Genomic DNA, 19156 nt, shown 5'->3' with positions numbered 1-19156 from the left:
AAAACCCTCGCTGTCTCCGGGATTGGAGGCATTGACCCGGCGCTGCCTGTTGCTGACATTTATGTGGACTGGGGCGCAGGGCGAGGGGTGAGGGAGGTGGGGGTAACTGATCGGATCCCTGCAAACGTGCTACTTGGGACAGATTTGGGGCAGATAACCTCCCAGTTTGGGCCCCCCCCAAGGGCTGAACCTTCAGCCAGTACTGACATGCCTCCGGACAATGTTAATGTGTTATCTATGAATGATGTAAGGGAGGAGGGAGTGAACTCTGATATTTCTGCTTGCATAGACACCATAGACACACACTCAGCTGCAGCTGTGACAGGGGAGGGGGTCAGAGAAAGGTGTGACAATGCCTCTACAAGTAATCAGCCTGTGAGCTGGGATCTGCTGCCCTCTGCAGGGATAAGCAGAGAGCAGGGTGCTGCAGGGGGAGGACCAGTGTGTGGGGTGGGGGCTACCACAGCAAATGTGGGGTCCCCAGAGATTTCACAGCGGGGTTCTGTTGCTGCAGGAGGGGAACAGGCAGGTGAGATTGGGGCCGGTCCAGGAGCGGAAGTGCTCCCAGGTAAGATCTCGGTGCATGGTTCCCCCACAACCGGGGTGTCAGGAAGCCAGGTAGGTCTGCCTGAACCGGCGACTTGGTCAGGAACGGAGGAGGAGCAGGCACGACCCACGGTCGCAGCGGCTGTGGCCGCTGTCACCCGCAGTGGGAGTGCTGGAAGCCAAGGGGCCTCCCGGAGGTCCGATAGCTCTTCCCCTTCTGACCAAGTGGCAGCCGAGTCAGGTGGAGGCCAGGACACAGGTCCCGGGGTACTGACTGAAGATGTGACAGTCTCGTCGATTCTGGCCACATCTAGTCAGGGGTTTCAGGCAGCGTTAGAAGCTGACGACAGCCTGAAAGCTCTTAAGGAGCAGGCGGCACAGCCTCCCTCGGACTCGGACCCGGAGCGAGTGGTCTGGGACCAAGGACGGCTGTACCGGGCCACGGTCCAGCAGGGTTCACCGGAGGCGTGGCCCAGGGACCGACAGTTGGTGGTACCCTATCCGTTCCGGACGGAGTTGTTGCGGATCGCACATGAGATTCCGATGGCCGGACACCTAGGGATCGCTAAGACCAAGGCCAGGTTAAACCAGCATTTCTACTGGCCAAAAATGGGGGCCGATGTGGCTGCCTACTGCCGTTCGTGTGAAACCTGTCAGAGAGTGGGGAAGGCGGGGCCACGCCCCAAAGCCCCACTGGTATCTCTGCCAATCATCGATGAGCCTTTCAGGAGGGTGGCTGTGGATCTGGTCGGCCCGCTGGCCATCCCCAGCAGCTCCGGGAAACGCTTCATACTGACGGTAGTGGACTATGCCACCCGGTACCCAGAAGCAGTGGCCTTGTCGTCCATTCGGGCTGACAAGGTGGCCACCGCATTGCTGGAGATTTTCTCCCGAATGGGTTTTCCCCAGGAAATGCTCACTGACCGGGGGACCCAATTCATGTCCCAGCTGATGGAGGCCCTCTGTAAGCAAGTCCAGGTGCGACATCTGGTGGCCAGCCCGTACCATCCACAGACTAATGGCCTGTGCGAGCGGTTCAATGGCACTTAAAGCAGATGCTTAAGATGTTGGTCGACTCCCATGGGCGTGACTGGGAGCGGTATCTCCCACACCTGTTATTTGCTTACCGGGAGGTTCCACAGGCCTCAACAGGATTCTCACCGTTTGAGCTCCTGTACGGGCGACGTGTGCGGGGCCCCCTGGCTCTGGTGAAAGAGGCTTGGGAAGGGGATTTGGCCACCCCTGGAGTGTCGGTTATCGAGTATGTCATGCGCTTCCGGGACAAAATGCAGGCCTTGACGCAACTGGTACACGACAATATGGCTCAAGCCCAGGCCGATCAGAAGCGTTGGTACGACCAGAACGCTTGTGAGAGGACCTACCAAGTGGGTCAAAAGGTGTGGGTACTGGTCCCCGTACCACAGGACAAGCTTCAGGCAGCCTGGGAAGGCCCATACCTCGTGTACCAGCAGCTCAACCCTGTAACGTACCTGGTCACCCTGGACCCTGCCCGTGGAAGGCGGAAGCCCTTCCATGTGAACATGATGAAGGCACATCATGAGCGGGAGGCATGTGCGCTCCCCGTGTGCAACCTGCCCGAGGAGGGAGAAGCGGAAACCCTCTTGGATATGCTAGCCCAGGTTAGGGCAGGCGGATCCATTGAGGATGTGGAGGTTGGCCACCAGCTCTTGGAGGACCAACGGTCCCAGCTGTGGGCCACCCTACACCCCTTCCGGGGGTTGTTTACCAACCAGCCCGGAAGGACTGACTTGGCTGTCCCTCACGTGGACACTGGGGATCATCCCCCGATCCGGCGTTCAGCATATCGGGTCTCCCTGGAGGTGCAGCAACACATGCGCCAGGAGATTGACGAGATGCTGAAGCTGGGGGTGATCCAGGCATCCAACAGCGCTTGGGCCTCGCCTGTAGTCCTCGTCCCTAAGAAGGACCGAACCACGCGGTTCTGCGTGGACTACAGGGGGCTCAATGCGGTCACGGTCGCCGATGCGTACCCAATGCCACGCATCGATGACCTGCTCGATCAGTTGGCCGGGGCTCAGTACCTGACCATCATGGATCTGAGCCGGGGACATTGGCAGATCCCCCTGACTCGCAAGGCCAGGGAACGCTCTGCCTTTATTACCCCATTTGGACTGTACGAGTCCACGGTGATGCCATTCGGGATGAGGAATGCCCCTGCCACTTTCCAGCGGATGGTCAACACCCTGCTCAAGGGACTTGAAGGGTACGCGGCCGCGTACCTGGATGACATTGCCGTCTTCAGTCCCACCTGGGAGGACCACCTAGAGCATCTAGCACAGGTGCTCAGGCGGATCCACCGGGCAGGTTTGACCATCAAGCCGGGAAAGTGTCAGCTGGCCATGAGCGAGGTCCAGTACCTCGGTCACCGGGTAGGTGGGAGAACACTGAAGCCCGAGCCTGAGAAAGTGGAAGCCATCGCATCCTGGCCCACCCCCAGGACCAAGAAGCAGGTGATGTCCTTCTTGGGGACCGCTGGGTACTATAGGAGGTTTGTTCCATGCTATAGTAGCCTGGCAAAGCCCTTGACGGACCTCACCAAGAAGAAGCTGCCCTCTGCAGTCGATTGGACAATGGACTGCGAGACAGCCTTCCGGGCCCTAAAGGACGCCCTGTCCAGCCCGCCCGTGCTACAGGCAGCCGACTTCACGCGGCCGTTTGTAGTACAGACCGACGCCAGTGACTTCGGCCTCGGTGCGGTGCTCAGCCAGGTGGACTCTGCGAGCCAAGAGCACCCAGTCTTGTACCTGAGCAGGAAGCTGTTACCAAGGGAAGTTGCCTATTCCACGATGGAGAAGGAGTGCCTGGCCATAGTGTGGGCCCTGCAGCGTCTGCAACCCTATCTATACGGGCGCCACTTCATCGTGGAGACGGACCACAATCCCCTCAGCTGGTTGCACACCGTCTCTGGGACGAATGGGCGATTGTTGCGATGGAGCCTTGCGCTCCAGCAATACAACTTCACCATTCGCCACAAAAGGGGCCGTGACCACGGTAACGCAGACGGGCTGTCCCGACAAGGAGAGGTCGCGGACGGGCGCACGGGGGAACACCGGAGTGTGCTGCCCCCTAGCGCCCTCAAAAGGGGGGAGGTGTGAGGTGAATCCGGAGATATGACGATAAATCATGATATTCAAGTATGTCAGGAAGCCCTCTCCTGGTGTCACCCCCCCTTTCCTTCACACAACTGGTTTAGCAACAAATTCCATGGCCATGTCCTGTGATATGGAAATTAGGTGGCTTTAGGACAATGGACACAGGATGACTCCCTGCCGTGACCCTGTAGTGGGGGCTGCTAGCTAGTTAGCAAGGCTATGGAAATAGCCAGACAGAACGACTCCAGTAAAAAATGGTTCATATCTCGCAAGCCATATTTCCGATAAATATGGCAACCATAAAAATGGTGTCTCCGCATGTGGACGATGCCGGCACCCCCTTTTTATGGGAGCAGGACGTTGGGAAATGCCCCAGGCGTGATATCAGCCAATGGGGAACTGGCAGACAGGTCATGAGTCCCCTCGTTCTGTAGCTAAATTCATAACTGTCACAATGAGAGCATTGGCGTCCGCCTACGACGCTCCCAGGCCAAGTTATGGCCATATTCCATGTTGTGGATTTTGTCCATAACTCCAGCCAGGGGTGGAGCAGTGCTTCCCTGTGAGGTCACTAAGGTAGGAGGGGACCTGGATCTGCCCAGGTTGATAACCCTACTTCGGCCATTTTCCAGTGTTCTTCTGCTCGGGGGCCTGGTTGGGAAAGACCTGTGAGGGAGTTCCTGGAAACCTGGTCTACAGCGCCCCCCTGTGGCCAGACGCAACAAGGTAACTGCTGGAACTGTGTATGCCTGTTTGTAACCCATGCTTTGATTGTAATTGTACTCTGACATATGTATATTCTGTAGATTCCCTATTGTATATATTGTAGTTTCTAGTGTGCTTTAGGCTGATTAAATTATATAATTAATCTTGGGCTGTTCTGTTATCTCGATCTTGAATCCCACGTCTGTGTGTTCGGCTAATAGTTACCGTGAAGCGGTTGGTGGCAGCGAGTTGTGCCAAGGATTATTGTGGGGAGGCCAGTGAGATTCGGGGAGATTTTATATATTCCGCCCGCGGAGGTCGGGGGAATATATACCTTACTCTCACCGGGGACCCTTCAATAATCGGCATAAGTAGTATAGCGGCCTCCTTGCTTATCGTCGGGCAATTCCATAATTGGCCTGACTATAAGAGGGGCGCTAGAGAGCGCGTCACGTGCTCTGTCTGTCGGTCGGGAGGTATAAAGGAGGGGTGACCCCCACTTGTTACCCCCCGATTGTGACGTACTGGTAGCCAGCGCGGGGGATTTCTGAGTGACCCCCCGGTGGTTTGTGACACCTTGGATTAAGAGTAACTTGGTTTGAGAGTGTACCGCCCCCGTGCCAGCGGCCGAGCCGCTCGGATCCGGAACCACGGTGACTCGAAGGGTCTCCGGACCCGGGGGTTCGCGTGGACACTCTAGTTTAAGAAGGGGAGTATGTACAGGGGAGTTAGAAGTTCGTGACGCCACCCACGGTGCGTGGTAAGGTGGACTAACACCGCTGCTGTTGGGGAAGGGGGAGCCCGGTGGCGATGGTACGGCAGGAAGGTGTTTAACCCCTCCGTGGGTAGGGGGTTTGTGCCCCAGGGCCCGGTGTTGGAGGTGCAGGAGTGGGGTGCCGTTGGGAAAAGGAAGGGTTTCTGCGTACTCACTCAGTCCAAGAATACTGACACCGACAGCTTGTAAACCAGAATTCTGAGCACCGCTGCAGCCAGGAGGGAGCATGCTTGGATCCGTGCCTTTGGTGTTGCTTGTTAGCCTGTGGGCTTTTCCGTGGCACCTTGTTCACTATTTGGACCCTATAGTGTGGAACTAATCGGGTCCCGCTCAGACGTATGGCTAATGGAGTGAGCTTGCTCTCAGGGTTCACGCTTGGGATTTGGTGGACTGTGTTTGTAGGGAAAGTCCTATGCCATCGGTGTGCTAGTACCCTGATTTTGGAGCGAGTGAGGGATGAATCTTTAAGGTTTCACCCCCGTCGGGTAAATTACCAGGACGCTTGAAGCTACTTCCTGGCCTAGGGTCCGCATACCCAGTCGTGCCCTGGCCCCTGCCCGGAGATGGCTCAAGGCCGGCGGCTGCCCTCCTTGGCAATCCGTGACCCTTGACACGATCCCCTGCGACCGGGGTCCAGCTCCTACCAGGCCCAGACCAACGTCTGCCACCTAGTAGACTCAAGGAGCCCTGCTCCTGACCTCCTCTCTCTTCCACCTCCAACACAACACAACTTCCTTTCACTTTTTCACTTTCCCCTACCATCCCCCCAAAGGGTGGCCCTATTCCCTTCAGACCTCTAATGGTGTGTCTGGTGGGTGTGGTGTAAAGTGTTCCTAGGGTTTTGACTGGCTAAGCTCTCAGCAACACCAAAGGACCAGTGTCCGTAACCAAGGAGGACTGGATATCATGCAGAAGGGCAGATTGCACAATACCCTGTGACAACCTGATAGGCCAGGGCGTTACAAGAGCGTTTTGCAAGACAAGCAAAGCTTTCTAAAAATTTGTAACTTGGTTTAAGAGCAATGATTTGCAATAAGAGCAAATACTCATTGTGCACATTTCCGGTTCTGTTGTTTTTTTCCACGCTATGATCCACTCTGGAGGCCACTTTCTGTTCATATGTACTGTATACAGTATACCATTGTGCAGTACAGAATATACTATACAGCATGTCTATCAATTTGGATTTGTGGATACAGTATTGTACTTTCTTTCTGCTAACCAGCACAGCATATTGCTTGTATTGTAATCTAATTGCTTGTGCAGTATTTCCTACCCCACATTTGGCTTAGTGCTGCCCTTATTTTGGGGAGAATAGATTTGTGGTGTGTTTTTTGTGTACTGTACTAGAATAAAGGTTGTCATATGTATACATTATTTTTTTCTCTCTATACTGTACCTCTCGCACACCAACGATTCTATTGTAAGATAACGTGCAGTTTAATTTGTTTTGTTTTGTACAGTACAGTATTTTGTATTAGTGTACTGTAATAATTTTATATGAATACAGCACATTATTTTGCATTACAGTAATAAGTTTGTATAAATACAGGAAATATTTTTGGGTTGTGGAATTAATTGTCTGCGTTTCAATTATTTCCTATGATAAAATTTGCTTTGATATAAGAGTAACTTGGTTTAAGAGCGCACTCCGGGAACCAATTATACTCATAATCCAAGTATCCACTGCATATGAAAAATTCACGGACGCCAAACGGATTCCTGCAGGTTGCGTTTTTTTGACACTCCGCCAAGCGCAGAAAAACGTTACATGCTGCGTTCCATCCGCCCGACGCGTCAAAATAACAACGCTGCGTCGTCCAGCGGATGCAACGCAGACACTTGCGTTACAGTGCGTCGTCCATACAAGTCTATGGAGAATAGCGCAATGCGTTAACGGACTGCGCTATTCTCCATAGTGACGGACTGCGCTGAATGCAAGTGTGAAACTAGCCTAATAGAAGTCTATGGGGAAAAACTGGATTCCTGCAAAATATTTTGCAGGATACCGTAATTCCCAAGGCAACGGATTGTGACTGAGGCAAAACAACGGAAGTGTGAACTTAGCCTAATGCGCGGCCGGATGGAATGTCTCTTGTAACGTTTTTTGTCTCTGCCAAAAAAAGCATCGCGGATTTGGCGTGATTTACAATAGAAGCCTATGGACGCCGGATCCGGCGTGATGCGGCAAAAAACGGATGCAGCCGCCGGATCCGTTTTTGTAAACTGAGCATGCTCCAATTTATTGAAAAAACAGATCCAGCAAAAAAAAAAAATCGGACAAAACGGATGCAAAAACTGAATGCGCCGGATCCGTTTTTTGACGGATCAGGTATACCGCATCCTTAAAAAAAAGGATCAGGCACATCAGTTTTTGCATAGTCTGCGCCGGATCCGTTGCATCAGGCACACGCCGGATTGTGCCTGATGCCAAAAAACTGATGTGTGAAAGTAGCCTCTGTCACACAGCGCAATGCTACGGAAGCCGTCCAACGCAAGTGTGAAAGTAGCCTTACTTTTCACATTTCCTCCTGTTGACCTCTAGAGGGAGCTGCTGCTCACCTTTACCAAGGAAAGGCAGTAGTCGCGCTATGAAGCAATAGGACTGCTGCAACCGCACCCACTGGAGGGTGAATCTGAGGCACAAGCCGGCATCGGTTCCTAGAGGCGCGAGGTCGGGGTGGGAGGGGGGCGCGGGGCGGAGGCTTCCTATGCTCACTCCGCCGCCTCACACGCCGGGTATAAATGGGCGGAAAGGAGCGGCTCTTAACCACGCCCACCAGCCGGACTGTGGGCGTTCCTCAGTATCACGTGACTTGTTACATCACAAAGGCCCGCCACTGGAAGATAATAACCCTCAGCATTATTTTTGTCCCCTCTCTCACCCTCCATAAAAAAACTTTATTAAATGTTCACAATTCACATTACTCAGCACATAATGAAACTCCTAGCATCGGCAAAACTTTATTAAAAACACAAGAGCGGTCACGTGTATCGCCCTGTACCGACAACTCCGCCCATCTCTGCTATCCGTAACGGCTCCGCCCATCACCAACCTCACCATAACTCCGCCTATTAGCAGTTCGCATGGAGACTCCACCTGACACCGCCCCTCACGGTTACTCCACCCATCAACAACCCTCACAGTGACTCCGCCTATTCTCGCCCCTCAATGTGACTCCTCCTATCATAGGCCCTCATATGACTCCGCCTATCAAAGCCGCTCACGGTGACTCCACCTATCACAGCCGCTCACGGTGACTCCGCCTATCATAGCCGCTCTCTGTGACTCCGCCTATCACAGCCGCTCACGGTGACCCCGCCTATCATAGCCGCTCACTGTGACTCCGCCTATCACAGCCGCTCACGGTGACCCCGCCTATCATAGCCGCTCACTGTGACTCCGCCTATCACAGCCGCTCACGGTGACTCCGCCTATCACAGCCGCTCACGGTGACTCCGCCTATCACAGCCGCTCACGGTGACTCCGCCTTTCTCTTTACACGGCTCTCCGGGCCCCGCCCCGCACCTTCCCCCAGAGTGACGTCCGCGCCCCTCCCCCATTCCCTCCTCCTCCTGGAAGCGAGTGCGCGCAGGGCGGGGGAGTGCGGCTGGCGCGGTCGTTGTGGTGTCGCAGCCGGTAACGGGAAGAAACAGAAAGAGCCGCCATGGCGGAAAGCGCCGGTCTAGAGAACCACCGGATCAAAAGCTTCAAGAACAAGGGCAGAGATGTAGAGGTGAGTGGGCCGCCCGCCGGCTGAGCGCCGTGTGTACGCGGGCCCCTGTGTCAGCGCTGCCAGTCTCCAACATGGTGGCCTCCGGGATGATGTGCCGGCGGTCCTCGTTCAGCACGGGCCGGATGTGGTGCTTCTACCGGGCGCTGCGGCCGTTAGCCGGGTGTGAGGCGGCGGCGTGTAGGAGCGGGAGGAACAGGCCGGGGTCAGGCGGATCACAGGCCGCGGGCGGAGTGCTGGAGGTGCGGCCCTGGCCTCGCCGGCTCCCGGGGTGTGCTGATGGCTCGGAGCGGCTGATGTCCGGGGCCGCGTCCTCCGCTCCGCAGTGCAGGCCCCGCTCTGGATGGAGGTGACTTCCGGAAGTGGCCATGATCCCAGCTTCCCTTAGATGGCAGCACTGTGGGGACTGCAGCCCCTCACCTGACCCCGGCTGCCTGAGTGCCCGTGCTCCTGAGCCCGACCCCGGGCCGCCCATGCTCTTGGGCCTGACCCGCTGGATGTGCGCCAGGGCCACTGCCTGACCCGCCACTCCGCGGGCTGCATGAGTGCTTGTGCTTCTGAGCCGCTGTCCGTGCTCCAGGCCCACTCCCTGACCTGCTACCCCCAGGGCTACCCGTGCTCCAAGGCCTGAGCCGCTGCCCATGCTTCGGGTCCGCCACCTGTGCCCCGGGGCGCCTCCTGGCTCGCTTACAACCCCACCGGGGCCGCCTCCTGGTCCGCTCTCCCCCCCCCAAACCCCCCCCACCCCGTCCTGGGCCGCCTGTGCACCGGGGCCGCCTCCCTGTCCGCTCTTCCCCCCCCAAACCCCCCCCCACCCCGTCCTGGGCCGCCTGTGCACCGGGGCCGCCTCCTGGCTCGCTTACAACCCCCCCCCCCCCCCGGCCCGCCTGTGCACCGGGGCCGCCTCCTGGCTCGCTTACAACCCCCCCCCCCCCCCCGGCCCGCCTGTGCACCGGGGCCGCCTCCCTGTCCGCTCTCCCCCCCCCACCCCGTCCTGGGCCGCCTGTGCACCGGGGCCGCCTCCTGGTCCGCTTTCGCCACCCAGACACCAAAGGCTTCTGGCCAGGGAATACTGATTTCACTTGTGGACGATCCTCTGTGTTATGAGCAGATGTATGTGCTCCAGAGGGTTTGCTACAACGTGTCAGTGAAGGAGCAGTCGTGTTTACACTCAGCCTGAGGAGGCCCCTGGTATCACATAATCTTCCGCAGCCTACTTTAATTTTTAGTTGTTTTTTCCTCCCCTTATTCCAGGAACCATCAGTTTCACTTCTTTATCTCTATAGACCAGGAGTGCACAACAGTTTCTTGGTCCCAAGGCCACATTGCCATATTGAAAAAATCCCAAGTGCTGCAAAAAAGTGTAAAGAGGTACTTACATTAGTACATCACCAGAACCACCATCACAACATTAGAGCACCACTCCAGAATTTTTTATTTCGGCACTGGAGTGGTGCTTTAAATCTCTATTTACCCCCTGTATTGAACTCGCTCTACCCTCTATCTCTGCTGCTCTGATCAGCGTCAGGCGATTTGTGAGCTGCCAGCACCTCCAGTGTTTCATGGAGCAGCCGGAGGTCACAGCTCAATGCAACTCTATGGGAGCCTCCTTCTTGCTCTCATAGACTTGAATTGAAAGCTTGTGATGTAACTTGCAACTTCTGACTGGCCGTAAATTATGAGACCGGAGCAGCGACGATAAAAGCACCAGGCGGTGAGAGTAATACAGTAGACTTACATTTAAAGCTCCGCTCCAGCGCTGGAAAGAACAAACCTTCTGGAGTGATGCTTTAAAGGGAACCTGTCAGCAGAAACTTTGCACTAAACCTAAAAGATTCCCCTTCTGCAGCTCCTGGGCTGCATTCTAGCAAGGTTCCTATTGTTATTCTGCCCCCTTTTAGACCAAAATAAATACTTTATAAAGTGGTATCTTTTCCTATGCAAATCTTGTTAATCGTACACGGGGGTGAGCTGTCTGGTGTCTGTTATCCTGCCTCCTGCTGCTTTACGCTGTCCCCCATTGCTCAATTTCATACTTCAGGATGCCGCCCAGTGCGCCCAAGGTTTCGCGCATGCGCCGTGCAACTGTACCAGGACTGTGCACTGTGTGCGCAGTGTGACCGCTGGTGACGTGTTGCGCAGGCATGAGATTATGGGTGGCGCTGTGATTTTCATCAGCAAGTACCCGCCTATAATCTCGTGCCCGCGCTTTCCCCTCTGCCTCTACAGTTCTGCGCAAGCGCTGGCCAGATGAATCCACATCACCTCTTACCAAGATGGGAAAGAGGTGACGTGGGGGTCATCTGGCCAGCGCTTGCGTAGAACTGGAGGCAGAGGGGAAAGCGCGGGCACGAAATTATGGGCGGGTACTTGCTGATGAAAATCACAGCGCCGCCCATAATCTCATGCCTGCGCAACACGTCACCAGCGGCCACACTGCGCACACAGTGCACAGCCCCGGTACAGTCGCACGGCGCATGCGCGAGACCTCAGGCGCACTGGGCGGCGTCCCGAAGTATGAAATTGAGCGATGGGGACGGCGTAAACCAGCAGGAGGCAGGATAACGGACACCAGACAGCTCGCCCCCGTGTACGATTAACAAGATTTGCATAGGAAAAGATACCACTTTATAAAGTATTTATTTTGGTCTGAAAGGGGGCAGAATAACAATAGGAACCTTGCTAGAATGCAGCCCAGGAGCTGCAGAAGGGGAATCTTTTAGGTTTAGTGCAAAATTTCTGCTGACAGGTTCCCTTTAATACATCACCAGAACCTAAGTATTTAAGGAGGATTTGGAGAGTTTCTGCTACAAAGTAAATGAGTGTAAATGCTAACTTAAAATGAAATTTTGGAGCAGAAACTGATCAAATCCTCCTCATATTGGAAGGAGGGAGCGACGTTTCCCGGACAGGTCCGCAGGCCGCAGCACAGCCTTTCCGTGCAGGCGTGTGCTGCGCAGGCCTGCTATAGACGCATCAATGCTTTGTTGTGGGATGAGTTGTTTGAGTGGCACAGTTCACTTTACCATATAAAATACTGGAGAATGGAGAAGAAATGTAAAGTGCCGTAAAATGGTAAGGGGAAAAAAAAAATCCCCCTTTGTGGTTTAGGGTGGTGTGCGCCGTTCATTGTGCAGTACAAATGACCTTGACATAGTCTTCAGGTCCACACGATTGTAACAAGACCAAGCTTAGTGATATGTATGGGAAAAAAAATCCAAAATTCATTAATAAAACGTTTATCTGAGCCCTTTATGCTTTCTCCTGTTTTTACAGCAATGTTGCTCTGAAGTCTTTTTTTTTTTTTTTTTTTTTGCTTGATTAGTAGCTTTTGTTTGTACTAGAGTTGGTGCCGTTCTTCTTTTGATTAGCCACCTTCACACTGCAACCGTGTCGTGCCTGCCGGCTAATGAAAAGGAGCCACGGATGTCGGCAAGCGGCTCTCAGGGATACTCGGACCGGGTCCTGTGAATCGATTCACACCATGTTCTCGTTTACAGGGGATGATGTGCTGCCAAGAGCGATGAACCAAAAAACTAATTTCACCCAACAAGCGTTTTGCTCATGTCAGGTGCTCCGCAGCCTCTTTACACTGCACGATTATCATGAAACGAGCGTTCCCAGGAGAGCGCAGCCAGGATGGGCAACACGTTTCTGATCAGGGGCTTCCAGTAATCGGCAGCGCATCATAAGTCTTGTGGATCGGTGATTAGCTGAAATGTCGGAACAACTCCTTTAATTGACTACATATTTGTGCGTTGGTGGACCCACGAGGCTGAGTTACCCAATATTTGTTCCTCTCCCCCACAGCACCTATCATGAGATGCACACATCCTTATTAGACGTTCTTGCCTGGTATTACGTGTCATGTGTGTGTCATCTGACTCAGGAGACAATCTCCCTTTTAGCCCTGGTGGCGCTGTGGACCTGCTGTGTGTGGTGGCTGGCTATAGTGGCTATGGTGATCGCCTGCACCGTCCCTGTGCCCTCTCATTAGCAGCAGGTGGCTTAGATAAGGGCATCAGCTAAGAACACTCAGGAGCGGCCATCGAGCCAAGGCATTGATTGCGTCTATGTATAAGTTGACGGTCACTTATGCCAGCCTTAGGCCAATGCTGTGCCAAAATTTGCATGCTTCCGAGTGGGATCTCTTGTTTTGTTATCGCTTGGGCAGAGAGATTTTGTATTCTTCATCATGACTGCTGAGTCCAGACTCCCCGCGTGATCACTCTTATATACAGCTCATCAGTACTAATGATAAAATCCAGATCTTTATTATAACGCTGTATACTGTACTGTTCCTCCTGTCAAATGTGAAGGCGCCTGGCAGAGGCTCTTGACAGGAATGTGAACAGAGTGCTGTTACCGGCAAAGCGCAGGAAAGAAGTGACATGTCACTTCTTTTTGCGCAGCGCTTCGGCAGTAGCCGAAGCGCTGCGCTCTTAGACGCCACGTGCGCATGGCTCCTGCACAATCTCCATAGACTGTGCAGGGGACGCTGGACGCATGCAGTTACGCTGCGCTACAAAGCGCAGCGTAACTGCATGTTTTTACGCAACGTGCGCACATAGCCTTACTTCTTATCCACCTGGTTCCCATTTGTTGTTGACTTTTCTGTATAGAAATAATTCTGAAGATGTGCCGGACCCCTAACATGACCTCCTAGATTTACCCCTGTCTAATCCTATTGTAAACATAAAAAAAATTGTTTAAAAGAACAGAAAGTCCTCAGTGGTTGATACCTTTTAATGGCTAACTGAAAAGATGGTAATAATTGCAAGCTTTCGAGACTACTCAGGTCTCTTCATCAGGCATGGTATAACACAAAATCTGAAGAGTCACATATTTATACACAACAGGACTTAGAATAGTGCAGTAAAAAAAAAAAAAAAAAAAAAGAACAAGTTATATGAAACAGAACTATCTCTATGGCAGGGGGCAAACTGTTGTGGGGCCATAAATACTGCTGCAGTTCAGTGTGAACGTTTTATTGTCCTTTGATAAGGGTCTGGTCCAGGGCTGGGACACGCTCGGATGGTCAGAGGAGCACATCTTTTAACTGATGTAAAAAGACATGAATCCATGAGACACATTCATTCCTTCTCTGAATGTGTCAAAGGTCATCATAAGTTTGTACTCCCATAGTCTCCTGTCTCTCTGGGACTTGAAGTTTCCTTTCAATACCAGCAATTTCATGTCCATGATGCTGTGGTCTGGGTTACAAAAATGTTTGGCCACAGGTAGATCCATCCTTTTTTCTCTAATTGTGTGGCGGTGAGAATTCATCCTTGTCCTGAGCTGTTGTCCTGTCTCCCCTACATACAGACCCCCAGTTGGACATTTGGTACATATAATTAAGTACACCACATTGGTTGTGGTGCAGCTGAAGGTACCTGGGATCTTGTAGTCCTGATGTGATCTGGGAATCTTTATCTTGTCCGTTGTCAATATTAATGGACAGGTCTTGCATTTTTTCTGGTTGCAGGGAAATGTTCCTGTTGATGTTGGAGAGGACAGGGAGCTTCTGACAATGATGCTTCTTAGATTTGGGGGCTGTCTAAAACACAGAAGTGGGGGGTCTGGAAAAATAGATTTTAACCGGGCATCTTTTTGCAGTAATGGTTGTAGTTTCCGTGCAGCTCCTCTAAACACCTCCAGATGTGGATTGTAGGTGACTACAAGAGGGACCCGGTTGTTCTCTTCTTTGGTTTTATAATGTAGAAGATGGTTTCTTGATATTCTGGTGGCTCTTATAATCTGGTTTTCAATTGTTCTTGGGTGGTAGCCTTGATTCAGAAAGGTTTTTCTGAGGCCCTCAAGGTGATTGTCTCTATCTGTACTGTTGGAACATATCCGATTGTACCTGATAGCCTGGCTGTATACAATAGAGTTTTTTATGTGTTTTGGATGAAAACTGTCCCATTTCAGGTATGTTGGACGGTCAATTGGCTTCTTGTACAGGGATGTCTGTATTTCATTGTTCCGTAGTTTAATGATGGTGTCCAAGAAGTTGATTTCCGTGCAGGAGTAGTTGAGTGTTAGGTTGATGGTGGGATGAAACTGATAAGGAACTGATGCCAATTCTGTGGTGAAGCTTACAAAATTTATCCTCACCCATAATTACTTTGCATTTGACAATGACATATATCTACAGGAGACTGGGACTGCAATGGGAAGCAAAATGGCACCACAATATGCAAATCTTTTCATGGCCAAGCTTGAGTGACTTTTTATCCTCTTGTCCTATCAGGCCTCTGGCCTACTACCGTTACATTGATATTTTAATCATCTGGACAGAGTCTGAGCAGCAGCTGAAGACCTTCCATGAACAATTTAATCAGTTTCATCCCACCATCAACCTAACACTCAACTACTCCTGCACGGAAATCAACTTCTTGGACACCATCATTAAACTACGGAACAATGAAATACAGACATCCCTGTACAAGAAGCCAATTGACCGTCCAACATACCTGAAATGGGACAGTTTTCATCCAAAACACATAAAAAACTCTATTGTATACAGCCAGGCTATCAGGTACAATCGGATATGTTCCAACAGTACAGATAGAGACAATCACCTTGAGGGCCTCAGAAAAACCTTTCTGAATCAAGGCTACCACCCAAGAACAATTGAAAACCAGATTATAAGAGCCACCAGAATATCAAGAAACCATCTTCTACATTATAAAACCAAAGAAGAGAACAACCGGGTCCCTCTTGTAGTCACCTACAATCCACATCTGGAGGTGTTTAGAGGAGCTGCACGGAAACTACAACCATTACTGCAAAAAGATGCCCGGTTAAAATCTATTTTTCCAGACCCCCCACTTCTGTGTTTTAGACAGCCCCCAAATCTAAGAAGCATCATTGTCAGAAGCTCCCTGTCCTCTCCAACATCAACAGGAACATTTCCCTGCAACCAGAAAAAATGCAAGACCTGTCCATTAATATTGACAACGGACAAGATAAAGATTCCCAGATCACATCAGGACTACAAGATCCCAGGTACCTTCAGCTGCACCACAACCAATGTGGTGTACTTAATTATATGTACCAAATGTCCAACTGGGGGTCTGTATGTAGGGGAGACAGGACAACAGCTCAGGACAAGGATGAATTCTCACCGCCACACAATTAGAGAAAAAAGGATGGATCTACCTGTGGCCAAACATTTTTGTAACCCAGACCACAGCATCATGGACATGAAATTGCTGGTATTGAAAGGAAACTTCAAGTCCCAGAGAGACAGGAGACTATGGGAGTACAAACTTATGATGACCTTTGACACATTCAGAGAAGGAATGAATGTGTCTCATGGATTCATGTCTTTTTACATCAGTTAAAAGATGTGCTCCTCTGACCATCCGAGCGTGTCCCAGCCCTGGACCAGACAATTATCAGAGGACAATAAAACGTTCACACTGAACTGCAGCAGTATTTATGGCCCCACAACAGTTTGCCCCCTGCCATAGAGATAGTTCTGTTTCATATAACTTGTTCTTTTTTTTTTTTTTTTTTTTTTACTGCACTATTCTAAGTCCTGTTGTGTATAAATATGTGACTCTTCAGATTTTGTGTTATACCATGCCTGATGAAGAGACCTGAGTAGTCTCGAAAGCTTGCAATTATTACCATCTTTTCAGTTAGCCATTAAAAGGTATCAACCACTGAGGACTTTCTGTTCTTTTAAACAATTTTTTTTATCTCTACTGGCTAACACGGTACAAAGATATATTTTACTTGTATTGTAAACATAGTGCTGCTCCCTGGGATTCTTAAAAACCATGCGCCCAGGGCAGGAAATGGTATAAAATAAGCATTACCAGCAATTCATTCCCCTTCCAAACATGCAGAGATTCAGGTCAGTGATTAGCAGTATATCAAGGCTAAAGGACTATTTGAAGATCTGAAGCCTCTGTCACTCCAGCTCTGTTCCCCGCCTCCTGCCTGACTGATAGCTGCTTTGCCTGAAGTCGCACATCATAGAGGTTGTCTGTCCAGCTCTTTTCCCTGACTCCTCCTGCTTGACTGACAACCTCTCTGCTCTGACTTCAGGGAATAGAGCTGGAGTGACAGGCTTCAGGTCTACAAATAGCTCTTCAGGCTCATATAATTAAATTGCTCATTTCTCAGTATTGATGGAGCGGACTGACTATGTAACGCTACTGCTGGACTTGTCTTTGAAGGATCTATATGCAGATATAAATTGCTTGGGATGTGAAATCCTGCTGACAGGTTCCCTTTTTAAATGGGCTTTCAGTCTCGTCTGAAATCCACCCTCCTGCTTTATACTGCAGCTCTGCTCTCCGTATGCTTGCCAGGAAGTCACGTGCTAGGTCTTATTGAGAATACTACACAATATCAATGTGAGCAAGTATCACACGTATATTGACACCTGTTCAATCGCACCTCATTCATTGTTATGGGTCTGCCATCCTACCACTGAGGCCAGCGATAGTTGTAGTGGGCACGCGTTGTAGACATCACTGCTGCAGCCTTGGCCATCCTCATCAGAATTTGCTGACCTCCTCCATTCTATACTCCTCATATCCTCTATTCTCTCTTGACGTGGCAGGGCATTCAGGTTTTTCAGTGCCAAGAAAGGGTTCAGCTACTGCGGGTTGCTTCTTCAGGAGCCGCTGTATACATTAGATGGTTGTCAGTTTCACACGACACGTGAATAGGCAGCTAGAATTGCTTCAGATATCGGGTCATCGATGGCCGGCGGGCTTCCTTCATGAAGACAATCAATAGAAATTGTGTTTCGAGCGACCGTTTTCTAAGTGTACACCATAGTAATAAATGGCCGTATGTTGCCTCGTAGTTCTCTGTTTTATACTCTGCTTACGCAGACGGGTTATTTTTTCTTTTCTCACCAACAGGAAGGGCTTCCTTTATACTATTTATTAAAGAGACTTGACTTTCAGTCCATAGACATTGAGGGGTTATCTGGAAACATAATTGTCTGCTTTGCTTTATTACCCAATGTTAACTCTTTAGAACCCCCTGAAAAATCATTTTTGGCCAGTGTGATGAGCACTAGAGTGAAATTGCAGGACCCTGATCCCATTGCAACATTGGTAGTCTGTGGTCGTTAGATGGAGCCTTCTGCTCGCTGAAATCCCCAGATCCTCTTCTGATTTTAGGCCTGACGCGACATCATCTTAGCAGCACCGTTAGGTGATGTGCACACGTTGCGTATTTGCATGCAGTTACGCTGCGATCTGCACCGCAGCGTAACTGCATGCGTCCTGCGTCCCCTGCACAATCTATGGAGATTGTGCAGGAGCCGTGCGCACGTGGTGTATTAGAGCACAGCGCTTCGCCTCCTGCCCGAAGCGCGCGTTCTAAGAAGTGACATGTCACTTCTTTCCTGCGCTCTGCATGCAGCCCCCGCTCTGTCTATGGGAGGGGCTGCAGTCAGAGCGCATGGAATCGGCTTTTTTTTCACTACAGACTTTTTCTGCAGCGATTTGAAGTGCAAGTGTGCTGTTCAAATCGTTGCAGAAATTTCTGCAGGGACAGAACGCAACGTGCGCACATAGCATAATACAACGTGATGCACATATGATGGGGTTCTGATACTCCTAATCAGAAGAGACGCCTAGGATTGCCAGCAGGTAGGAGCGGTCTGCAGGGCTACTGTCTGGTGGTCTCTGGACCAGGATCCTGCTAGTGGATTCGCTCATCTGTAGTGAGCTCTATATTTAAATGGTCCCCGTACTTTTCAGATGGGACTTCATTTTACAATACAATATAATGTACATATAAAATAATAATGGACATATAAAGCACTTTGTCACTTTGTTTTTGGGGATACCTCCCTTCTGTGTAACTAAAGGTACCGTCACACATAACGAGATCGCTAGCGAGATCGCAGCTGAGTCACCGTTTGGTGACGCAGTAGCGATCCCGTTAGCGATCTCGTTATGTGTGACATATACCAGCGATCAGGCCCCTGCTGTGAGATCGCTGGTCGTTGCAGAATGGTCCAGGCCATTTTCTTCAAAAGCGATGTCCTGCTGGGCAAGACCCATCGCTGTGTTTGACACTGTGTGACAGGGTCACAGTGACTGCTGAGATCGTTATACAGGACGCTACTGCAACCTGTATCGTTCCTGCATCTTTGGTAAGGTCTGACTGTGTGACATCTCACCTGCGACCTCCCAGCGACTTACCTGCGATCCCTATCAGGTCACATCGTTTTCGGGATCGCTGGTAAGTCGTTGTGTGTGACTGGGCCTTTACTGATACTTTGA

General features: G+C 51.2%; 1 protein-coding gene across 1 annotated transcript in view; it reads left to right on the top strand.

The window, feature by feature from the left end:
* The first annotated feature begins 8717 nt into the window (after window positions 1-8717).
* KPNA3 (karyopherin subunit alpha 3) overlaps window positions 8718-19156 on the top strand; it is a 156968-nt gene continuing 146529 nt past the window's right edge. The window contains exon 1 of the mRNA XM_075337290.1: window positions 8718-8897. Coding sequence (XP_075193405.1) covers window positions 8829-8897 — 69 coding nt within the window. The 5' untranslated portion in view covers window positions 8718-8828. The remainder of the gene's footprint in view (window positions 8898-19156) is intronic.

The sequence above is a fragment of the Anomaloglossus baeobatrachus genome, chromosome 2, assembly GCF_048569485.1.
Source record: "Anomaloglossus baeobatrachus isolate aAnoBae1 chromosome 2, aAnoBae1.hap1, whole genome shotgun sequence".
NCBI classification, from domain to species: Eukaryota; Metazoa; Chordata; class Amphibia; order Anura; family Aromobatidae; genus Anomaloglossus; species Anomaloglossus baeobatrachus.
The sequence above is the reverse complement of the archived record's forward strand: the minus strand, read 5'-3'. Positions and strand labels throughout refer to the sequence as shown.